This window comes from Ammospiza nelsoni, chromosome 2 (assembly GCF_027579445.1).
Source record: "Ammospiza nelsoni isolate bAmmNel1 chromosome 2, bAmmNel1.pri, whole genome shotgun sequence".
NCBI lineage: Eukaryota > Metazoa > Chordata > Aves > Passeriformes > Passerellidae > Ammospiza > Ammospiza nelsoni.
In genome coordinates this window covers 102,964,795-102,986,120 of record NC_080634.1, presented here as the reverse complement: position 1 = coordinate 102,986,120, position 21,326 = coordinate 102,964,795, and the positions used below count along the sequence as shown (strand labels likewise).

Below are 21,326 nucleotides of genomic sequence, written 5' to 3'. Positions count from 1 at the left end.
CGCCACTTCCGCCGGGAGGCGGCGCCGCCAGGGGAGGGGCGGCGCGGGGCTCTCGGCACCTGAGGCACCGAGGAGCGCCCAGCGGGGCGGTCCCGACCGGGGTGTGCCCAGCGGGGCTGTCGCTGTCCCCGGCCCCCCGCGTGTTGCCGGGCTGCGCTGGGAGGCGCGGTGCCTGCAGGAGCTGTGCCCCCGCCCCGGGCAGGTGCCGCCCCCGCCCCGCCGGGCTGGGCTCTCCCGCGGCGGGCTCTCCTGCTCTGCGCTGCCGGGCTCCGCTCGGAGCGGCCGCCTGTAACACCTGCGTAAGTCTGAGGCCTCTCCCTGCTCGGCCCGAGCCCTCCCGCCGTGCGGCGCGTCCGGGGCGCAGCGCCCGCAAATCCCGGCTGGAGGCGGCGGCTCCTGTGGATAAGGCTGGACGGAGCTATTCGTGTGCTACTCCCCAGCAAAATGATTTCCTCCGTAACGCTATTTCCTTCATCTTTTACAAGTGTCTTCCCTGACCACCTGCGGTTCTCTTTACCTGTTTGAAGTAAACGCGTTTCCTGAAGCTGCTGGGATATCGCTGTTTTTGCTAAAATCACAGCAAAAATTCCATTTTGCTTTCTGTAAGCAAGATTTAAGGGTTCTAAAGTGGCGTGTACTCAAGATTTATACCGTTGTTGAAATTATCCCCCCTGTTTTCCTGAAAAGGGCTTTGAAAATGGCTTAGATGTTTATGATGTTAGTGTTGACAGCGAAGTTGGCTAAGTTTTGAAGGAATAGCCGGAAACAGAGGTAGTAGGGTCCAAGTATTAAAATCTTTGCTATTAAAAGAATTACATATTAAAATTAAATGTCAAGGGAAAGGTAATCCTGGTGTTCCTTTTTCTCCTGAGTCAAATGTGTTTAATGGTTATGGTTGTCTTTTCAATCATATTGACAAGCAAATAGTTTATTAATTCCGATTACCAGAAACGTTGATAACATGCCTTGTTACATTCCTGAACTCAGTCTCCTGAAGATCTAGGCCTTATTTATGTTACTTTAGTATAACAAAAAGAAGAATTAAAATGTTCATTAGGTATCTACTGCTTCATACCAGCAGCTGAAATACCACATTGCTTTGATTTATATTGAGGGTCATTAGATCAAGTGCTGTTGCATGTTATTTTGGGTGAATTGAGTATTTAAGTAAGGAAAGATTGGAAAGATTTTCTTGCCCCTAGAGTTCTTGCTTTATGGTGAGCCATGCTGTCACTGGTCAAAAATTGTTCAGTGCTTAGCCTCCACAGCTGCCTGAATGGAATGTGAATTTGTTTACAGATGAGATATGTGTCATCCTCTCTCAGATGGGTGGAAAAATGCAGCTTGTAGATGTTTGCTAAAATATGGAAATAGTAAAAAGTTTTATAGTACTTCTGTGGTTTTGCCACCCAGCACCCCTTTCTATCTAGAAACATAAATTAATACCTCGGCTCTGTGTGTTGATCAGCCCCATCAGGACCTAGAGCATAAGATAAGTGTTTATCTTACAGATTGGTGTACAACCTGGGAGAGGTGAGTCCTGCTCCCAGGTTCCAGGATGGTCATTTTTATTGTATGTTGCATAAGGTCATTTCAATTTAGATCTTTGCAGATTGAGTCTGTGATCTTTCCAGACATGAATGTACATTCCTCAGAAGTAAATCTCTGTTGTTTTAGATTTCCAGCTCAAGGTGTGTGCATGTGTGCTGGTTTTCCAATGAAGTACATCCTGGTAACTGGTGGTGTCATCTCGGGCATTGGCAAAGGGATCATTGCAAGCAGCGTTGGCACCATCCTGAAATCATGTGGTCTTCGTGTCACTGCAATCAAAATTGACCCTTACATAAACATAGATGCTGGAACCTTTTCCCCATATGAACATGGTATGAAGATAAGTGCTGTTCTCTTTCACATAAACATTTATATTTACAATAATGTGTTCTTTTTAAAAAAAAAAAAAACAACCAAACACTAGTATGGTGTTTACAACTTGTTTTATCATTCTTTTGAAAGTTTATTGCTTACTCTGTGTTCTCAAGGACACTGTCTGCTCTAAGTTAAGAAACAGAAGCCTGTGTTTTTGAAGATACTGTTATGAGCAGATGCTTCCTTTCTCTAAAATCCCACTTTACTGGGAAAATCCTAGCTGTAAGACTTGTTCAGTTAATGCTGTCTTCAGTTCAACTTGATTAAAAACCCCTTTTAAACAGTGCTATGAAACTTACTTGAAACTTAAGTCCATAAGAGTTACTTGAGAATGCTTTTCTCTGGGTATCAGGGCCTTCTAATATAAGTGCCTTCATGAGAGTTAGCTTAAGTTCTCATTTTAGTAAAAAAAAAAAATTATTCAAAAACATTAGTGAAGCTTAGAGAACCTAAGTTCATTAAAGTGGAGTGTTGTACTTTGGTGGAATATACATTCCTGTAGTCCATTTTTTCTTGTCTGCATTAATCATGTAATTTGTTTTGCCATTGATTTTATTGGGTCATGGCAAAATATTTACAGTTTTCTGAAGAGCTTTCCAGCCTTACCTCAAGATCTAGTAAGTTGAGTTCAGAATTTAGAGACTCTTTAGAGGCCTGAGAAAAGTGTGAACCTGAAGGGTATTTTAAGTGGATTTTTCAGGGTCAGAAATAACCCTTGTTGTGGGCATGGATGAAACAACTGATTCAGAAATGGTGATGATGTTTGAAGAAGCATTTTACTTCATCATAACATTACTCCTGATTGAAGCCTCAATCTTTAAAATAGATCCAATCAATGAGAATTTATAGTGAAACACTTTGAACATGTATAATAATTCATGCTTACAAAAGCGTAGTTTTTCTCTCCTGCTGGTAAATGAATATTTTATTTGCTGCTGATTTATGATTCCCAGAGGTTGTTTTCTTCCAGTGAAGGATTACTCTGCTGCTGAAATGCTGGTTAAATATTTATGTGGCTTAAATATTTTGGCAATGTAATTTTCATTTTATTTGCAAAACTATATGTATCTGAGGGATGGACATTAGATATAAAACTGACTTGGATATTAAGTCATACAGACTGACAATGCAGGTTGGGTTGCTTTATGGACTTTATTGATATGTTGTTGTCATACATAATTTAATTTTTTTTCTTCTATTTTAAGATGTCTGTGGAATTCCTGCTGTGTGTTTCATAATTTCTGATTATTTTGTTGATTTTCTGCCTGTTTTTGCTTTCTCTTTCAGGTGAAGTTTTTGTATTGAATGATGGTGGAGAAGTTGACTTAGATTTGGGAAATTATGAGAGATTTTTGGACATCAGTCTCTATAAAGATAACAATATCACCACTGGAAAGATATATCAGCATGTCATTAATAAAGAAAGACATGGTGATTATCTGGGAAAAACTGTTCAAGGTAATATTTTTAATTTTGTATTTTTTTGTAATTTTAATTTTTAGTTTTTGTATTTTTAAATTTTAGTCATTCAGTCTTCACAAAAGTGGGGATCAGCTAGAACAGGTTGCTTCTTGCTCTGCCACCTTCCTCCTTTCTCCCTTCCAAAAGATATGGGCATATTCCTGTAATGTTTGGCTTCTGGGCTCAAGGAAAGGAGAACTAGAGAAAGGACCTAGTAGTTTCTTCTTGGCTTTCTGTTCACTTAACCCCTTTAGCATGCAAAAATTAGTATATGGACCTAAAGTAAGCTGTGCTTGCCTCTTTGGTTTTGTTTTGTAGTTGTTCCACACATTACTGATGCAGTTCAGGAATGGGTAATGAATCAGGCAAAAGTTCCTGTGGATGATGACAAAAAAGAGCCACAAATCTGTGTAATTGAGGCAAGTATAGAACCTTTTAGGTTGTTTATCTACAGTGAACACGATGAGCTTCTTTGCTTTCTCTTTGCTCCTTACTGTAAAGGGGTCAGACTGAAGTTTTGTGGAGAGCAGAAATTCAAAAACACTTCCTATGTTCTTTGGTTTGGTCTGAAAGAGACAGGCATGGTCTTATCTCTACAGCTTCCATTTACTTGACTAAATCCACTCTAGAATACAGCTGAAATTGAGCTTCTTAAGAGTTCATTAAGTTAGAGAATTAAAGCAGTTACTGTAATGTGAACTGCCTATTCCAAGATCCAGATGTTTGACTGGAGCTTTATACTGTTAATAGTATTGAGAAAACTTGTGTAATACCTCAAATCTCCTGTGGTCTGTAGGAGAGCCTTTAAGAGCCTTTGTAGCTGCTGTAGAACTTCAAATGCTCATCTTGTTGCTTGTGGTCATGCTTACAGGAATATATTTAAACAATGTGTAAGTTTGTGTCCCACTTTCTGATGTTATCTTTGGTGGCAACTTTGTTAATTACTGAACCTGCTGATGTTCTGCACAATGGAAACAAGGAGTTTGACCCACCCTTAGTAGGGCACTCAGACAGCTGGATGAAAGCCAGTATTTGCTAGTAGCACTATTACAGCAGAAAATACTGAAAAAAAGATTATAGTTGTGAATTTGACAGAACATCTCACAGATTTAATGCCAGAAGTGAGCTCTGCAATCAATAGTACCATAAACTTTGTGACCCAGCAGCAGAATTACTCAGTGTTTCTTATGCAGAAGAATCTGCCTTGATTGAGACACACTTACCACTATACCTATAGATCTTTTTATGATGTTCACAGTAGGAATCAAATACTTAATTTAAAACAAATATGAAAAAGTAAATACAAAAGTTGCACAAAAACATTAATGAGAGATGGTCATATCAGTCCTTTAGCTACAGTTTTTTCAGGTTTTTTTCTGTTTTGGTTTGGAGGTTTTTTGTTTGTTTGTTTGTTTTTGTTACATTTATACCTCTAGCCTGACAAAGATTTTTCTTTAGTACTCTAAAAATAATTGTAACATTTTTCCATTGTAAAATCCTGAAGGAGTTAGACTAAATGTGTGTGATGTACAAATATAGATGTCAGTTTTTCTGGTACTGGATGAACAGAAATATGCAATTCTGTTGAAAACCACTTGGTGGCACAAAAAGATCATTCTGAAATACAACTATTTCATCAGACTTGTGTGCAAAGCTGCTTTATTCAGTGCTTAGTCTGCTATTTCTCCCTGTGTCCTTGAAAGGCATCTGATTTCTGTCTTTATAAATAAATTTCAGCATGGATTTAGTCTTGCATTTTGGTTTGATAATAAACAATTATTGGTGTTGGAAAGCTGTGATAATATTGAGAAATGTCTGTCTCTAGTTAATCACAAGTATTTTTTAATCTGACAGGAAATAAAGTTTTCCTGTATAAAAATCTTTGCATCAGTTTAACTATTGATTGCTGGTTCACCACTTTGAAGGCAGTGTGAGGCATGTATTATTCAGCAGCACCACACATCTTCCCCTGGGAAGCTTGTGTATTTGGTGGAAAGTGAACATAACAAAACTGGAAAATTGTTTAATGTTTTCCACAAGAAACAAACCGTGCAGAGTAGATGAAAGCACTTTGTAGAGTATATTTGCACATTTCAATTGTCAGGGGTTTTTTTCAGATAAAAGTTTCAGAAAACATCTTGAAATACGTGAGACTTTTTTTATTTTGTGTTTGCATTCTGCCACTCTGACATATCCATTTCCTTTTCAGCTGGGGGGAACCATTGGAGATATTGAAGGAATGCCATTTGTTGAAGCATTCAGACAGTTTCAGTTCAAAGCAAAAAGAGAGAACTTCTGTAATATCCATGTTAGCCTAGTACCACAGGTAAGTTATTAGAGTTAATATTATAAATTTTAATCTATATTGGCTTTATATTTGTTCACTTGTCTCATTAACCCTTTCATGCTGGAGTCAAGTCAAGACCACTGTAACTCCCTGTACAGGACTGAAAGTATTTTTTCATTTGTCCTGGTTTAGGACAAATTAGGGGAAATCTCCAAAAGGGAGCCCCCCAAAACAAAACAAACCTCCAACCACCCCTCCCCCAATACCGGGTTCGGGAAGGAATTTCTCGGAGGAGCAAAGTGGAAAACAAAACCTATTTATTTACAAGTAACAAAAGAACACTCCCCAACACAAGAAAAGAAAAGAAAACCAGAACAGACTGTGTTGAGAGGGCGCCGCTCTTCTTTGCAAGCTTCGGGTGTCCTGGACGTCTCAGGTCAGGTCCGGAGCCGGTCCAGTATCTTCAGGGGAGGGTAAGAAAGAGGGAACAAGAGAAAAGAAAAAAAAACAGCGCAAAAAGCAGAAAGCAAGCAAGCAAAGCGGCTAGCCAAGCCAAGCAGCAAAAGCAAAAAGCCAAAGAGGCCTGGTCAAACCCTCCCTCCTCTCTTCCCCGCCCCGCCGCAGCAAGACGGCCGCGGGGGGGGGGGGGGGGGGGAAGAGAGAAAAGGCACAGCTGCCAGACACAACACACGATATTGGGATAAAGGCTGTCAACCCACGACATCATTTGAACCTAAATTTTGCTTCACTACTCACTGGGGATATTTTGGTAAGCAAAGGTTTGTAATGATGATAGATTTCACCTTCTACAGACAAAAAGATAATTACCAACTACAGCTGTGGATTAGAGAATTGAACAGCAATTGGTAGGATCAATTCTGTGTAATTGAGAACAGAATTATTTATTACATGTGAATATCTCAAAAACAGTCACTGGAGGCTTTGTGCTGTGTTGGACATTCTCCATTTTTTAGCCAAATCCAACTTTTAGAATATTCTTCTTCTACTGTCCAAACCAATTATATGGAAATTTTTCTCTGAAAACAAAAACAACAAAATAAACTTGACATGAATTGGAACCCTGTGGTTTCATCACAGTATTTCATATACAAGTGATAACAGTCGTGTCATTTCTGTTTCTGGCATATTATGGCTCTCTTTGGATATGTTTATTTCCTGCAAATATTATTACTTGCAATGAATTTTGTCTTTTAATCTGTAACTGCTTTGTTAGCAGATATTAGCTGCTATTTGAGCTTTCAAAATGTGCCTTTTCAGCCTAATGCTACTGGTGAACAGAAGACAAAACCAACACAGAACAGCGTTCGAGCACTGAGGGGTCTAGGCTTGTCTCCAGATTTGGTGAGTCAATAAATACAGATTTTTATTTATAGGTCATCTAGAAATATCCTTACATAACTTGTGTTCAAAGAATAAGCCATAGTCTCTCAGGAGAAATGAGAATTTTAGAAGAAATGCAAAATATGTGCTGCATAGCTCCATTAAAGCCACAGGAAATCAAATTAGTCAAAATCACTCTAAGCTAACTTAATTCAACTAACTTCTTGCAATATCTTGGGACTGTAGCTAGGTCCTTCAAAGGCATCTTTTTTACAAAAATAATTATTCACTGCTAAAAATAATTGAAATCTCAATTCACTTTTTAGAAAAACCTAGAATGTTTCTGTTTTCTTGTAACATTCAGATTTTTTTTGCATTATTAAGAAGAGGCAGTGTGTATATCCTCAAAAAAGAAAACTTATTCTTAAGATAGTCACACAACTAAATTTTGTGTTGTGCTTCTTTCTGTTTTTTTTTTTTTTTGAGCTCTTTCATTTAACATTTATGAATGAATGTGTTTTTAGCTACAAAACCAATGGATTTGGAAATAGGGGATGTGTAAGATGTGTTTGTGAAGTGGCTGTGACATGATAATCATAACCAGCTTGTGGAAGGAAAGACTTTTATTAATGTAATGCTGTACCGTGTTCCAAGTTTCAGGGCCTAATCTCCAAAATCCCTCTTGAAGTGCTAATTGCATAACAAAGTTTCCTGTTCTTTGAAAGCCTTTAGGGCAATTTCCAGGGCCTGACTTCTCCTTCCCCACCAAAAATAATTTTTTTTAAAAAGCCTGTTAAGTGGATGTGTAGTAGAAGGAGAACAGACAAAAACAGTGACTGTCTTGCATCTTGGGTTCTTGCCTGGGGCAGTTCTGGGACTGCCAGGAGCACAGTATTGTTTTGGTTTTTGACTGCTGCTGTTGACACCTGAAGCAGGGACAGCTCTCACTTCAGGTGCAGCCTCTTGGTGCCCTTACAAAGTTCCTTGAGTGCTGCTTCAGGACAATATTTAAATGGTTGCTGTCTTGGCCAGGCAGAACATGGGGCAGCTCCTACAGCTGAGCCTGTTCCATCCAGTTCTGAATCCCTGCTGCCTCCCTGCCTGCCCCAGGCATCCCTGGGGGTGCTGCTCAGCTCTGTGTGCCCCAGCCTGTCTGTTCTGAGTGCCAAATGTGCTGTGGCTGCAGAGATCCTGTGCTCTGATGCAGCACTTAGAGTGTGCACTTGTCAGAGCTGCCCTGTTGGATTCAATTGTTCCTCATTGTGTGTTATGTTCCTTTGCAGTGCATCTCTCTCATTTTTATTGTAGCTTTGCTATTTTTGTGCTGGCTCTGATGTTTTTGATTTCTGTGTCTGCATTAGCTTTAAATTTGTCTCCACAAGATGGATGATAGATTTCAAAGTGGGTTTACTCATGTGCTTGTACTATCAAGGTTTATAAATTATACCTTCAGATTCAAACTGTACCAAATTTTACAAATGAATTGTGCTTAAGTGAATAGAATGTATAGTTTGTTTCCTAATTACCTTTTGATCTAAAAGCACACTAATTTTCCCTTATACTTGGCATTTTTTTTCTGTTTCCAGAATTACTTCTAAGGTTAGGGTAAGTTAATTAGACTCCATCAGTATCAAAGTAGCTAAGCTGCATTAGCAAGGTGATCAAAGGGCAGCTACAAGTTTCTGAGCAAAAGGGCTGGATGAATTAAGTAGTTGCATTTGCTTGAAAGATGGGGAAAGTAATGAAGTAGCCTTGTAACAGGCTCATCCTACTTTTTGTTATACTTTCAGGTTTCAAAATAACTGAAGGGAGTGGACTGAGTAATAAGTAGGCACTTTACTAGAGCAGTTCTGCGTTTTGATCTAGTTGCCTGGAATTATATAATGCACAAAAAGACCCTTTCCAACAAACACCAAAGTATATAATTATTTTTTAATTGGTTAAAAATTATCAATATTTTCTAAAATTACTGGAGTTTAAATGAATCAGCAAAATACTAGTACCAGTAAAAACTCCACAGAATTATGAATTAGTTTTCTCCTCTTTGGCCTTGTTTTTGTCATGATGTCTAAATTAAGAAGATGCTGAAATACCGAAATACTCATGCATGCAAGCTAAGTATTATTTCTCTCAATTTAAATCTGATCATATTGATTACAATATTTCTTTTGATTCATCATATTCATTATTATAGAGCTGCTAGACTTGAGGCAAAGAGTATTACAATAGTAGTTGCAAGAAATAAGATTATGAGGAAGGAATATTAAAGAGAATGCCAATGAAAGATGAATGAAAATTGGTCAGTATGAGCAGGTGATGGATTTGCTTCTGCCTTGCTAGTACATATTTGTGAGCTCTGATATATCCTAGAACTCCAAAAGGGGGGAAAGAGTAAAAAAAGGCACATTTGTTTGTGCTCTGCTTCCAAAAGAGATGAATTTCACTATGAAATATTGAGGATCTTCTATTGGTTTGCCTAGTAAATATTTGAAGTTTTTCCTTCTGTTATCACAGATAGTCTGCAGAAGTGCAAAACCTATAGAGATGGCCGTAAAGGAGAAGATTTCCATGTTTTGTCATGTGGAGCCTGAGCAGGTCTGTATTTCAATATTACATGTGGGACAGTATACAAATATTTCTGTGCATTTCTCTTTTCAACTTCTGACTGTTTCATTCATATGTGATTGTTTTTGTAATTTTTTATCTTGCTATTATGGATGCCATAGCATTTTCAAAATATCAGGAGTACATACGTTAAGTTTTATGTCAGACAGTCATGAATAGTTTAAATGCGTGTTGAGTAAAAGCTAATAAAAAATAGATTTTGAGTGCATGGTTAGTTGTTATACATAGCATGAAACTGTACAGTTTTCACAACTATGGCTGGTTTTATTAATTATTTATCATTATGTATTTATTGTCCATAAACCATCTCAGGTGATTATAATAATGGATTAGCAAAGTGTAGTTAAAGCTTGGTGATTTGCTTATGTCCACAGATGGTCACAGCCACATGAACACTCTTACTGTGATTATATGTAATAGCATGCAAGCATGCATCTACTGTGTAGTTATATATTCTCCTATAATTCTTGTCTGTTTTTTCCCCCTAATAGTTTACAATTAATTGCTATTCAAATATTACTTTTGATTAATTCACTGCTCTTTAAATATTTTTGCAAGTGAGAGCATTTTACTTTTCAATGTTCTGGATAATGCTGAAGGTACAACAGATTCAGATTGAATGGGCACACAGAGAGGCAGGGGGCAGCACACACACGTACAAGGTTTGTGATGAGCAGAAACAGCTCAGGGGTAACAAAGAGAGTATCCTTTACTGTTCATGTCTTGAGAACACTTGTGCTCAGGATTCTGAGCTCTGTGATCTCAGGTAAACCAAGCACAATCACCTTCATTGCTGGCAGCTTGGATGCAGTTTGTAAATGTGTTCTGAACAAAAAGGTCCTTAGATGGACTGTACTCAGTAATTACATAGGCTAGTTCACTAACAACATCCTTTTAGGTGACTTTGTCACAACCAAATTGGGTCTGTTTTGTTAGGTTTGTTTTTTTGCTTTCATGCTTAATACTCCTCAAGCTTGTGAGAGGGGAGGAAAGAACTGCTAGCAAGCATGAGTGTTTGTGGAGCCAGATGTTTGCATTAAAACTGATGCATTGATAGGCTTCACAAGCATGTATGATGGTGTGAAGAGGAAGTAAAACACATTTTTACTTTTTGAGTAACTTTTTTCTTGTAGATTTAATAGAACCTTAAATAGTAGATTTAATAGAACCTTAAATATCTGTCCTGCTCATTCAAATATTTAAAAACCAGAATGTGTATAGAATAAAAAATGCATGTAGTATCTAAAAGTAGAATGAATGTTTCCTATGAAAAATTTACGTAAGTTTTTTATGTTCTGCCTTTTTTTTGTTAGGTGATATTTATTCATGATGTTTCTTCTACTTACCGAGTACCAATCCTATTGGAGGAGCAAGGCATCATTAAGTATTTTAAACAGAGGCTAAATTTACCTATTGATGACCAGCCAAGTGATCTTCTAATGAAGTGGAAGAAAATGGCTTGCAGGTATTCTACATGCTGCTGCTTTTTCTAGAAGTGCTGTAATTCCAGGTCAGTTTTGGCTGCTATGAAGTCACCGACTGGACTGAGTGGGTTAGTGCTGATGGACACCTGTGAATGGTCTGGGTTTAAAACCATTTGGGAATTTTAGGAGATACTTTGTGGAGTGAAAGAAAAAGCAAATGCTGTTAAATTTTTTTTTTCTTCTTTTTGTGAAATTTGGTGTAGTAACTGAAGAACTTGTTTTTGTCAGATATGAAAGGTTGCTGAAGGTGTGTTCCATAGCTCTCGTGGGCAAGTACACAAAGCTAAGTGACTGCTATGCATCTGTTTTCAAGGCTCTGGAACACTCTGCACTGGCAATTAATTACAAACTGGATTTAATGGTAAGCATATTTCTGGCTTTTGCTTTCAGGAATACTTTGATTCTACTGTTGTATCATTCTGTGGTAACCCACTAGTTCCCATCATGTGTGGCAGTTTTAATTCATGTGAAAACTAGAAAATTAATCATGCAGATAAATACAGACTGGAGACTTTCATTTTTTAAAAGAAATGTTTACAGATTTAATTATTTTATTTAGAACTAAACTACCTGAAAGGAACACTGAAGTTACCCAAAACTGGATCTGATGAAAAAGCAGACTTTATCTGCAAATTTGTCTTTACTACCATAGTTAGATTTCACTTGTTTTCATGACACATAGTTTTATGGTGAACTTGGCAGTCCTGGGTTAATAGTTGGATTCAATGATCTTAGACATCCTTTCCAATTATTTTATTTATTTTGTGACTAGAATTATTTATTGACTAGAATTTAATTATTTTATGACTAGAAAAAGGAAAATGTACCAGTCTTAAAAAAAAAAAAAAGAAAAGGTAAAAAATAGCATTTGGGGAAATGGCAGATGGTCAGCCTTTTCTTGTTCCCTGGGAAGAGTATTAGCTAATACTCTAAAAAAGTTGTTTCTGTGTGCATGAAGAAACAAGAAAATGGGAACAGCCAGAATTGATCCCTGGGGATTTTTAGATCCTGACTGGAAATGATCCTAAGCAGCCTGCTCTAATTTGACTTGCTTTGGGCAGGGTATGAGGCTGGAGACTTCCCAATGTCCTTTCTGCCCTACATGATTGTGTCACTGTAGTGTTTTGTACTGACAGCTGCAGAGGGGAAAGTTTTTATGATATGAAAAATAGCTTTGCTTTTAGCAAAAAAGGTGAAAGGTGCCCTGTCTGCAAATGCACAGCAAGCTTCATGTGCAGCTGGTCTTAGTTTTGGTGGGACTTCTGCATTAACAAACATGAAAACTGATGGTTGCTGAGCTCTAGTGCAGTTGCAACCAATGTTAACAGACACAGTTCCCACTGTACTTAACTGCATGTCCAAATCTCCTTTTAGTGCTTATGCCCAAAGGCTGTCAGTATAATCCCATGCTCTGAAGGAACTGCTTTATCTGAATGACAAAATGTTGATGCTTCTTTAACTGATAAATGTTCCTTCTTAATATGTTTGGCAAGGAAAATACAGTTAACTCCAACTGTCATTAGTTTCTCTTTCCAACCTCACACTATCATAGTGTCTTTTTAGTTGGTTATGTAATATTCTTCTAGTATAAAATAGCAACATTCAAAAGTAGTTATTTTTCTGTTGTATTTTTGATGCCTTCTGGAATGTGGAAAAAGTAGAAAATATTTGCTAGAAAGCAGTCTTGTCTGGGAAACTTTCAGCAATCTCCTTGTCAGTTGCCTTTCTCTGCACACAGGTGAGTTCTGCCATTTCAGATGATCTCATTTTTATGGAGGATGGAGTCTATATCAGAATGTGGTTAATTATGTTAATCTGAGAAAAAAGCTGACAGAATCCAGAATCAAGCTCTGATCTTTTGTGTCCCCAGTGCAGTACATTGTTCCCTCACTTAACTCTAGTGGTGCGTCAGGACCCGTGCTTTTTAATGACACGAGAGATTCTAATGCAGTATTTCCACTAGGGCATAGGTAATGATTCTTTCTCCCCTTCTACCCAAGAGACCCAGGAACACCTTTCTCACAGACAAGGCAGATTTTTCCAGTCTCATTATAAGATTGGACAAGCTGTGGCACCCAAAAGCCAGGCAAGGAAAGATCCTGGCCACATCCCATTGGGATGGCAGGAAAAGGTCAGCACCACTCCTTGTTTGGCCCTGGTTGCCCTAGGAGGGTAACCTGGGTTCAGAGTTGCAAATTCTAGTCAATCTGCTTCCCTGGAGGGTGCCAAGCAGGGCTGCAGGCAGACCCAGCTCCTGAGCTGTGTGCAAAGAAAAGGGCACAGATTGCTGCAGTTAGAGCAAACACTGGATCTTGAAAGCAAATACAGGTTCTTCAGTGAAGTTGTTACAGGTTTATTGGCAAATTCACTTGAAACTGTTAATAGTTTCTCTTAGCACTTGATCATGTACTGTCTACTGCTCCTTCTGTGGAAAAAGAGACCATTTCATTGTATGTTTTTCTTTATTAGTACATAGATTCAACAGAACTTGAACGTTCTATGGAAGCAGAAAACTCAGTGAAATATCACCAGGCATGGCACAAACTGTGCAAAGCAGAGTAAGTGACATTGGGCATTCTGTATCCTAAATGCAGACTATGATATTTATTTCATGTGATGAAAAATGCTTCAGTAAATTAAATAATTTCTCAATGCATCCAGACTTTTGTTACTTATGTGAAAGGATAAATTAAATGGGTGGTGAAAAACTTCAGCAAATTGAAGTCTCAACATATACCCTCAAAGTCTGCTTAATCTCTTTAGACAAATTGCAGTTGTTTGGTTGTTGGTTTAGGGTTTTGATTTGATTGAAAAGTGATATTTTGATGTGAAATGTGCTTGTAAATGCACACTGAAAATGTCTTTGTTAAGAATCATTGCTAGGATTTCAATTTGTATTTTTGAAGTGATGTTGTTTCTTGTCTAGATGCATTTTGGTTTTTTGGTATTAAAAGATCTAAATTTTGGGTGTTAGGATTTTAAGCAGTGAATATGTAGCTAGTTTATTTGAGCAATATTTATTTAAGCAGTGGGAATTTCACTGTGAAATGTGATATTGGTCAGATGAGAATTGGGGTAGGTAGATGAAATAAATCTCCAATTTTAATGTCTTTGTATTCTGAATGTTCATATAAAACATGCCTTTCATGAATTGTGCTTGCTTAGTTTTAACTTCAAGAGTCTTCAAGTTGTGTGGATTCCTCTGCTGGCTTGATTCTACATGTATATTCTTTTGTATATGGCTGTCATTACAGTGGCATTCTGGTCCCAGGAGGTTTTGGAATCAGAGGAACAGAAGGCAAACTCCAAGCTATCTCCTGGGCAAGAACAAAGAAAAAACCTTTTCTTGGTAAGATCATTAGAGTGAGAAATTTCTGTGTTTAGGAGATGTATAGCTTGATTTGATTAAAAAAGACAAACCCCCACATTAGAGAAGTATCCTGTCTTAGGGAAGTATGTGTGATGTTGTGACTATCTGCCATGTAGAGAATTCCCAGGAGCATAGTCTTGTACCACACCTGCTGTATGAGGAAGGGAAAAAACCAATCCCTTCTGCAAAGGTTTAATTTACATGTACAAAAGTGGAGAGTCTTTGCTTCTCATTGTAATTATATCACTATAATTCTCTTTATTAAACAGTATGCAGAAAACATAAATGTCTTTGCACCACTTTTGCTATATTAAAGTTTTTTTGTTTTAATTTACTGCTATATGTTATTACAGTAAAGTAAAAAATGTCATCTGGCCTATAAGCTAAGTTTGTGTACCTCTGAGGCTTTGCTTCCCACTCCACATTTCTTACTTTTAAGTGTCTGAGTAGTTGCCAAAGCAAAGTTTGAATCTGTATATACCAGGCTTTCAGCTTCTGTTTGTATTTGCAATAATTATTGGTAAAATAGATGAGAGGAATAAAATATCTTTGAAAGGACCTAAAGTGCATAATTGTGTCACGTGTATTTATAATGTGCCAAGTTTCAAGTGTGAGTTTTACACTGAGCAGCCACTTTTGGTTTAAGTTTTTTGTAAGTCTGTGTATATGCAATGAATACCAAGATTTCAAAGCAGTCGAGTTTAAGACAGAGCAGCAAGTACTTAGTCAGTCCCACTCTTCAGCCTGGAAATTCTGGAGTTTTTGTTTTCTCTTCTAGGAGTTTGCCTGGGAATGCAGTTAGCAGTTGTGGAATTTGCAAGAAACTGTTTGAATTGGGAAGGTGAGCTCAGTAGGCTGGTGTGAGTATGATTTATTTAGAGGGACTTTTATTCTCTGTGTGAAATGTATGCCTATTATTAGAACTGTTTCCAGATCCTGTGGTTGTTAGATACTTAGCCCTTGCAGCAAGACCATTTTCAGCTAAGTACCCTGTGCTACCTCTCTGTGCAAGGGAGGAAGAACTCTTTGTTATGTGCATTGTTTGAAATCTGCTTTTTGATCTAAAGAGTGTAGAAGAAAGTGTGCTTAGAGTTCACCTCTGTAGTCTCTTTCTGAAGTGTGCTGGTGGTGAGAAGTAAAAGCTGAGTTTTCTCACTAGCCTTCATTAGCCAGAATGGCCAAACAAGAGCCATTCAGTAGCAGTATGAAGAGATTTAACTTATCAACAATTTCTAATACTAAGAGCTGAGAGGAAAGTGTTTTGGAGAGGGAGCTTATGTGTCTGAGGTGATATGCTTCCTACTATTGCTTCAAAAGTGGTGCAGGATGCATTTCAACTCATGAGGTTGTAACATAAATGTAGACAAGCCCTGAAATGCCACAGAGCTGTTATGAGTTTTTAGTGCATGTAGAGTAAATGTACTGTGCTTACTTTGAACTTCTGTTCTAGATGCAAATTCTACAGAATTTGACCCAGACACAAAAAACCCAGTTGTAAGTACTGTTTTTTCCCTGCATGTGTTTTGTGAACATACATCTTTCTTAAAAAGAGAATTTGACTCTGTGTTACTTAAAATTTATCTATATTTCTATGTGGTAGGACATGAGGTGGTATCTCCTGTCTTTACTCAGTATTGCTTAGAAAGGTATTTTCTTTTGATAGTGTCTTGCCATTGCCTATTTGCTTCTGTGAATTGCCTTAGCTTTATTTTTGTAACTTTTCTAATGGTTTCCTTGTGTGTAAACTCATGCTGGGAGTAGACAATAATTTTCAAGTTGGCTTTACTAGGGAATAAAATATAAAAGGGAGCTGAAATGTGTAGCACAAGCTATTACCAAAATAAAAATTTGTAAGACAAGAAATGGGCTGGAAAATTCTTATATTTCCTATATATATATATATATAGTATAAATAACCACCACAGCCATCCTCCCTATGCATCTTATGATCCTCCTTTTGACAAAAATGTCAATGCCCCAGATATGGCAGGACTCTCTGCATCATATTCTGATGATAGGATTTTAGAGTGGATTTCACCACATTATTAATGTAGTAAAACTTATAAGTGATCAGGGAAAGGGGGTTTTTAAGAAAATGAAACAGAAGTAAATATGAGAAATAAAGCAATATCTTGGTGTGAGATATAAACATTTGCTCTAGTGGCAAATTAAGTAGGTTGCTCACAGTAACCTACTGTTTCTCTATAAATTTCCTTCAAAAAAATTTTGTTGAGATTTACAAGTAAAATATACTTTTTTTTCACATCTGCTTAGTCTGAAATGTGCAAATAAGAGGATTTTTAGAGCATTTGCTCAGTTTGTCAACGTTGCTTGTTTGCATAGGAAAGATAATCTAGTCTGAAATTCTGAGGGTAAATTAAAGACCTTCAGAGTTTCAGGGTAGCCTTGCTGCTAGAATTTGGTGGTATTTGGAGAAGTGCACAGGTGAGTGAAGGGAAACTTTTGGCATGAAATTTGTGGTCTTGCCATAGTTAGAAGTCTCTTCCTTTCTCCTTGATTATGTGCAAAAATGTACTCTCTCTCTGCAGGGGTCAATTTCATAATAGCAATGTGTTGTAAAATGTGGAAGATGTTGCAAGCTTACTGTAGAATTTTAGGTTAGAACAAGATAGAGCACAGAAGAGTGATTCTGGGGCATCCTTATTTCTAGAGCTTTTTGAGTGTCAGTTTTATTTAATGATATTTATTTAATTTGAGTGTCAGTTTTATTTAATGGTGTTTAACTGGGTGATCTGCAGTTTACATTCAAGGGCAAGTAAGGTAGACTGTTAAAGAAAATTATGTGTACATAAAGTTAAGAAAATAATGGAGTGAATGTGTCATAGAAGATTAATACATTGTTTATGATGGAAGTGTTGCCATTACAGTGTGTATAATGGATATTCTGTTTTTCTGAGCTGCATTAAGCTTCTGAAATTGGTTATTGACAGTCATATTTCAGCATCTTAATCTGATCTTTGACACCTCAGTTCTGGACAAGAAACAGATGTAAATCATTCCAAGTGGGAGATTTGCACTATCAATAATTACAGCCACTAAATAATCTGCCTTAGCAGAGTCCATCTTGTGTGAAAGCTGTTTAGATATTCTATGTAATCAATAATAACAGTTGGAAGAGAAGCAGATTGCTGAACTATCAAACTGATGTAGATGTTTCATTATCCAAGAAAATTAATTGGAGTATATAAGCACTGATAATATCTTGTGATGCCAATGTGCACTAAATTAGGATTGAAGCAGTGTACTTTTCTTTTGGTTTCTCCTCCTTTGAAAACAGAGGAGGGAGAAGAAAGGTACTGGTGGGGCAGTAGTTACATTTCCTTTTATTTTTTAAAAAAAGATAGAACTTGACAGGTAGTTTGGCAGGGGAACTGAGGGGCATCATAAAAGATGCAGCTACTTACATTGCTTCTTAGTTTGCTAAGCATTCAGGTACTCAGAACTGTACTACTAAAGTTGATAGTTTCATCTAAAGCACTTAGAAAATATTTTGGTCTCTTGTGTTTCTCTTTGTTGACTGCATCTATGTAAATTTAAACTTTTTGTGGCAAATAAAAACTACAATTATCAAGTAGTCCTGTAAGTCAGTATTACACAGAATCACAGAATCACTTAGGTTGGAAAAGACCTGCAAAATCAAGTCCAACCTTAAACCAAATACCACCTTGTCAACTGGACCACAGCCCTAAGTACCACGTACATCTGTGTCTTGAACATCTCCAGGGATGCTGAACTCACCACATCCCTGGCTGGCCCATTCCAATGCTTAGCAACCCTTTCAGAGAAGAAATTAGTCCTGATTTCCATCCTGAACCTCCCATGGCACAGCTTGGGGCCCTTTCCAGTCATCCTGTCACTGGCTGCCTGGGAGAATTCCCCGGTGCCCACCTGCTGCCTTTGGGCAGTCGTAGAGATTGATGGGGTCACCCCTGGGCCTCCCTTTGTCCAGGCTAAACCCCAGCCTCCTCAACAGCTCCAGTCTGACTTGTGCTCCAGACCCTTCTTCAGCTCTGTTGCCATTTTCTGGACATACTCCAGCACCTCCATGCCCTTTTGCCCAGAGCAGATTTCCAGTCACTCTTCCCAAGCCTGGAGCATTGCCCTAGCTCAGCAGGCAATAAGGGAGATAAATGAGCTCTGAGCACAGCCCAAGTTCTTCATTGATTATTTGCAGATGATGTTCCCATTATATATTTTTAAGCTTTCTGCTTTACTTCCTAGCCCTTTTGATAAATAATGATAGGTAAATTTTTAGTATTCTTTGCAGGAGGATGGCTGTTCAGAAAGGTCATGCATATGCTTGAGTGTAGAGCTTGGTATGAATTTTCTCATGCAAATAGTAATTTCACAAATAACTCATTTAAAGGGAAACAATATGGTCTGAACTGCTAGTGAACTGGATTCACTGGATGGATAAAGAGTTGTTTTGTTCCATTTCTCTCATCTTCCTCTACTATTAAACTTAGCTTTTTTTTAAAAGATCCTTTAAATTATGTTATTTGTCAGTTTTATTGCAACTGCATCTAATACTGCTTTGGAAGAAGAAAAAAAACTTTCTGGAAATAATTTTCCTTTTTTTTCCTTTGATTTACAAAAGCTAATTTTAATTGTGATCATTGTTCTTCATGAGCAATTACATCTTGTATAGGATCATGAACCTGATCTTACTGCACTGGGTAAAATAACTGCATTTTCTATATACTCAAGAAATTGTGCAGAAGTATTTTTTGCCAGTAGGTGACATTCTTAAAACATGTTAATTTCCTAGTGCCCATGTTTCCTATTCAGGATGTCAGTAACCTGATTGAAATCCGAAATTTCTAAGGTTGTCTAAGAGATGAAAAGGAATGTATGTCTCACACATGCAAAAAGTCCTAAAATTCTGTGATTGTACTTAGGTGTGTGTGTAAATTTGCTAGTGGAGCTTGGTTAGCATAATGTGCATGTAGTGTATTTACTTTGTAAATCAAAGCATATCATTAATTTAAAATATTTTTGCAAACCAGGGAAAAAAACAATACATACAATTTTCTTTCTTTCAAGAAATAACATATTTCAACAACCAAAGGGGTTTTGTAAAAGAATGGCCTGGGAGCATGTTAGGACAATTATATGATGTTTAAACATCATATTTTTTAAGGCTTCTGTTCATACATCACTGGTGTGGAGTACTTTATTCCTCCTTTCATTGAGGGGAAATTCAGGGATGGGAGCTACCGTAGTGTGGGATCTTGAATGCACTTCACAGGCTTTGCAATTAAGCCATGTCTTTAAGTCCTTAAGTAACTTAAGAGATCTATGTGATTTATCAGTATAATGGATGATGTTGGTGTTAAAATTCAGTCCAAAATTCCAAGTTCTTTAGTAGGATTAGTCCCTAATCCACTGATTACTTGTCTTCAAAATATACATTCTTCATATTTCTCTTTCACTAATTTCTTCTTGAAGTAAATAATAATGCCCATGAAAACACATCTGTTACAGGAATCATGCAATGAAAAGGTTAAGACTGCACCAAATAAAGCTAATGAACTTTAACTGCAACGACAGTCACTCCGTTTATATATATACTTGTATGTTCCCATTCACAGAGTCATAACAAAAAAAGTACATACTTCTGTAAATATAATTTAAAATGAGCAGCTAATGTTGCAGTTATCGTATTTGGCATTGTTACATTGAAAAGGTAACATATTGAAAACAAATACTTAATATTTGAAAAATTTAAAAGGCTTCTTTTATGAAGTGTCATCTTTTGTGAATTATGAAACTGAACTGTGAGGAGTATTGGATAGTGTACTCTAGGAAACACTCCTCAAATGGAATGCTGCATCTTTCTTTTTGTGTGTTTTAGAAGCTGTGTGATTTGAATTTCTCTAGAGGTCCAAATAATAGCCCAGGTAGAGCAGAATTTGTTAAATAAAACCTCAAATGTAGCATGAAATAGAAGCAGTAGTTCTGAACTACTGGAAGGCATTTTAGCTGGAATGTGTGGCTGGTGACTGTGGATAAAATGCAATGCAGACATGCTTTTTTCTGTTAAATCTTTATTCCATATGCTTTAAAATAATAACAAATCTGTGGGTTTAGATGTACATGTCGTGTAAACAAATGCCAGGCTCTTCTCCAAAGCAGTGATACTCGTCCTTGCAGATGCCTCACTGTCCTGTACTAGTTATCTTTTTTACAATCATCATAAACTCATCAAAGCTGACAGATCCATCCTTATTTTTGTCCAACGATTTAATTATGTTATCAAGTGAGAATTGATCCTGTTTTTATAAGACAAGAATTAAAGAAAAAAAAGAGAATGAAATGATTAGATCACCATGAGCATTTTCCTATGAAGCACGTTGCCAAGAAATGATGCAGTCAATAACAGTCAGTGTTGCTTGAAGGTGTTACTGGTGGTGTTGTATTTACTGGTTTGACTGGTTAAACTAGTAGGACAGTGTCTGCTTTTGCCTGCCAAAAATGTTAACAAAGATGTATAAATATTTGAGAAAGATGAAGTATTACTCAGATGGGTTACTTCATTCTTCTGGGTAAATTTGGAATCTGGGAAATGGAACAGGTGAAATAGCTGCAGCAGGTGCATAATCACCAGTCAAAATTAATTAGCATATGATCTACTCCTTTTTTAGACACTAAATTTGGCCCTGTATGCACATTTTGAAAAAATATTGTTACTTTCTTTATGCTTTGGGCCAGGATCTGAGGGTCTCTTTCCCTCTCCCTTCTCCCTCCTTAGCAGGAATACTGTATTCACTGCTAAAAACTTTTTGCTGATGTAATACATTTAGCTTCTAAT

The 21,326-nt window shown here is 37.3% G+C and overlaps 1 protein-coding gene across 1 annotated transcript in view; it reads left to right on the top strand.

The window, feature by feature from the left end:
• Window positions 1-76: 76 nt before the first annotated feature.
• The window catches only part of CTPS2 (CTP synthase 2), a 58,607-nt gene continuing 37,357 nt past the window's right edge, over window positions 77-21,326 (top strand). Inside the window, exons 1-13 of the mRNA XM_059466675.1 lie at window positions 77-299; window positions 1,678-1,883; window positions 3,214-3,384; window positions 3,706-3,806; window positions 5,597-5,713; window positions 6,953-7,036; window positions 9,530-9,610; window positions 10,954-11,105; window positions 11,353-11,485; window positions 13,594-13,682; window positions 14,379-14,473; window positions 15,273-15,335; window positions 15,945-15,988. Of these exons, the coding sequence (XP_059322658.1) occupies window positions 1,700-1,883; window positions 3,214-3,384; window positions 3,706-3,806; window positions 5,597-5,713; window positions 6,953-7,036; window positions 9,530-9,610; window positions 10,954-11,105; window positions 11,353-11,485; window positions 13,594-13,682; window positions 14,379-14,473; window positions 15,273-15,335; window positions 15,945-15,988 (1,314 nt within the window). The 5' untranslated portion in view covers window positions 77-299; window positions 1,678-1,699. The remainder of the gene's footprint in view (window positions 300-1,677; window positions 1,884-3,213; window positions 3,385-3,705; window positions 3,807-5,596; window positions 5,714-6,952; window positions 7,037-9,529; window positions 9,611-10,953; window positions 11,106-11,352; window positions 11,486-13,593; window positions 13,683-14,378; window positions 14,474-15,272; window positions 15,336-15,944; window positions 15,989-21,326) is intronic.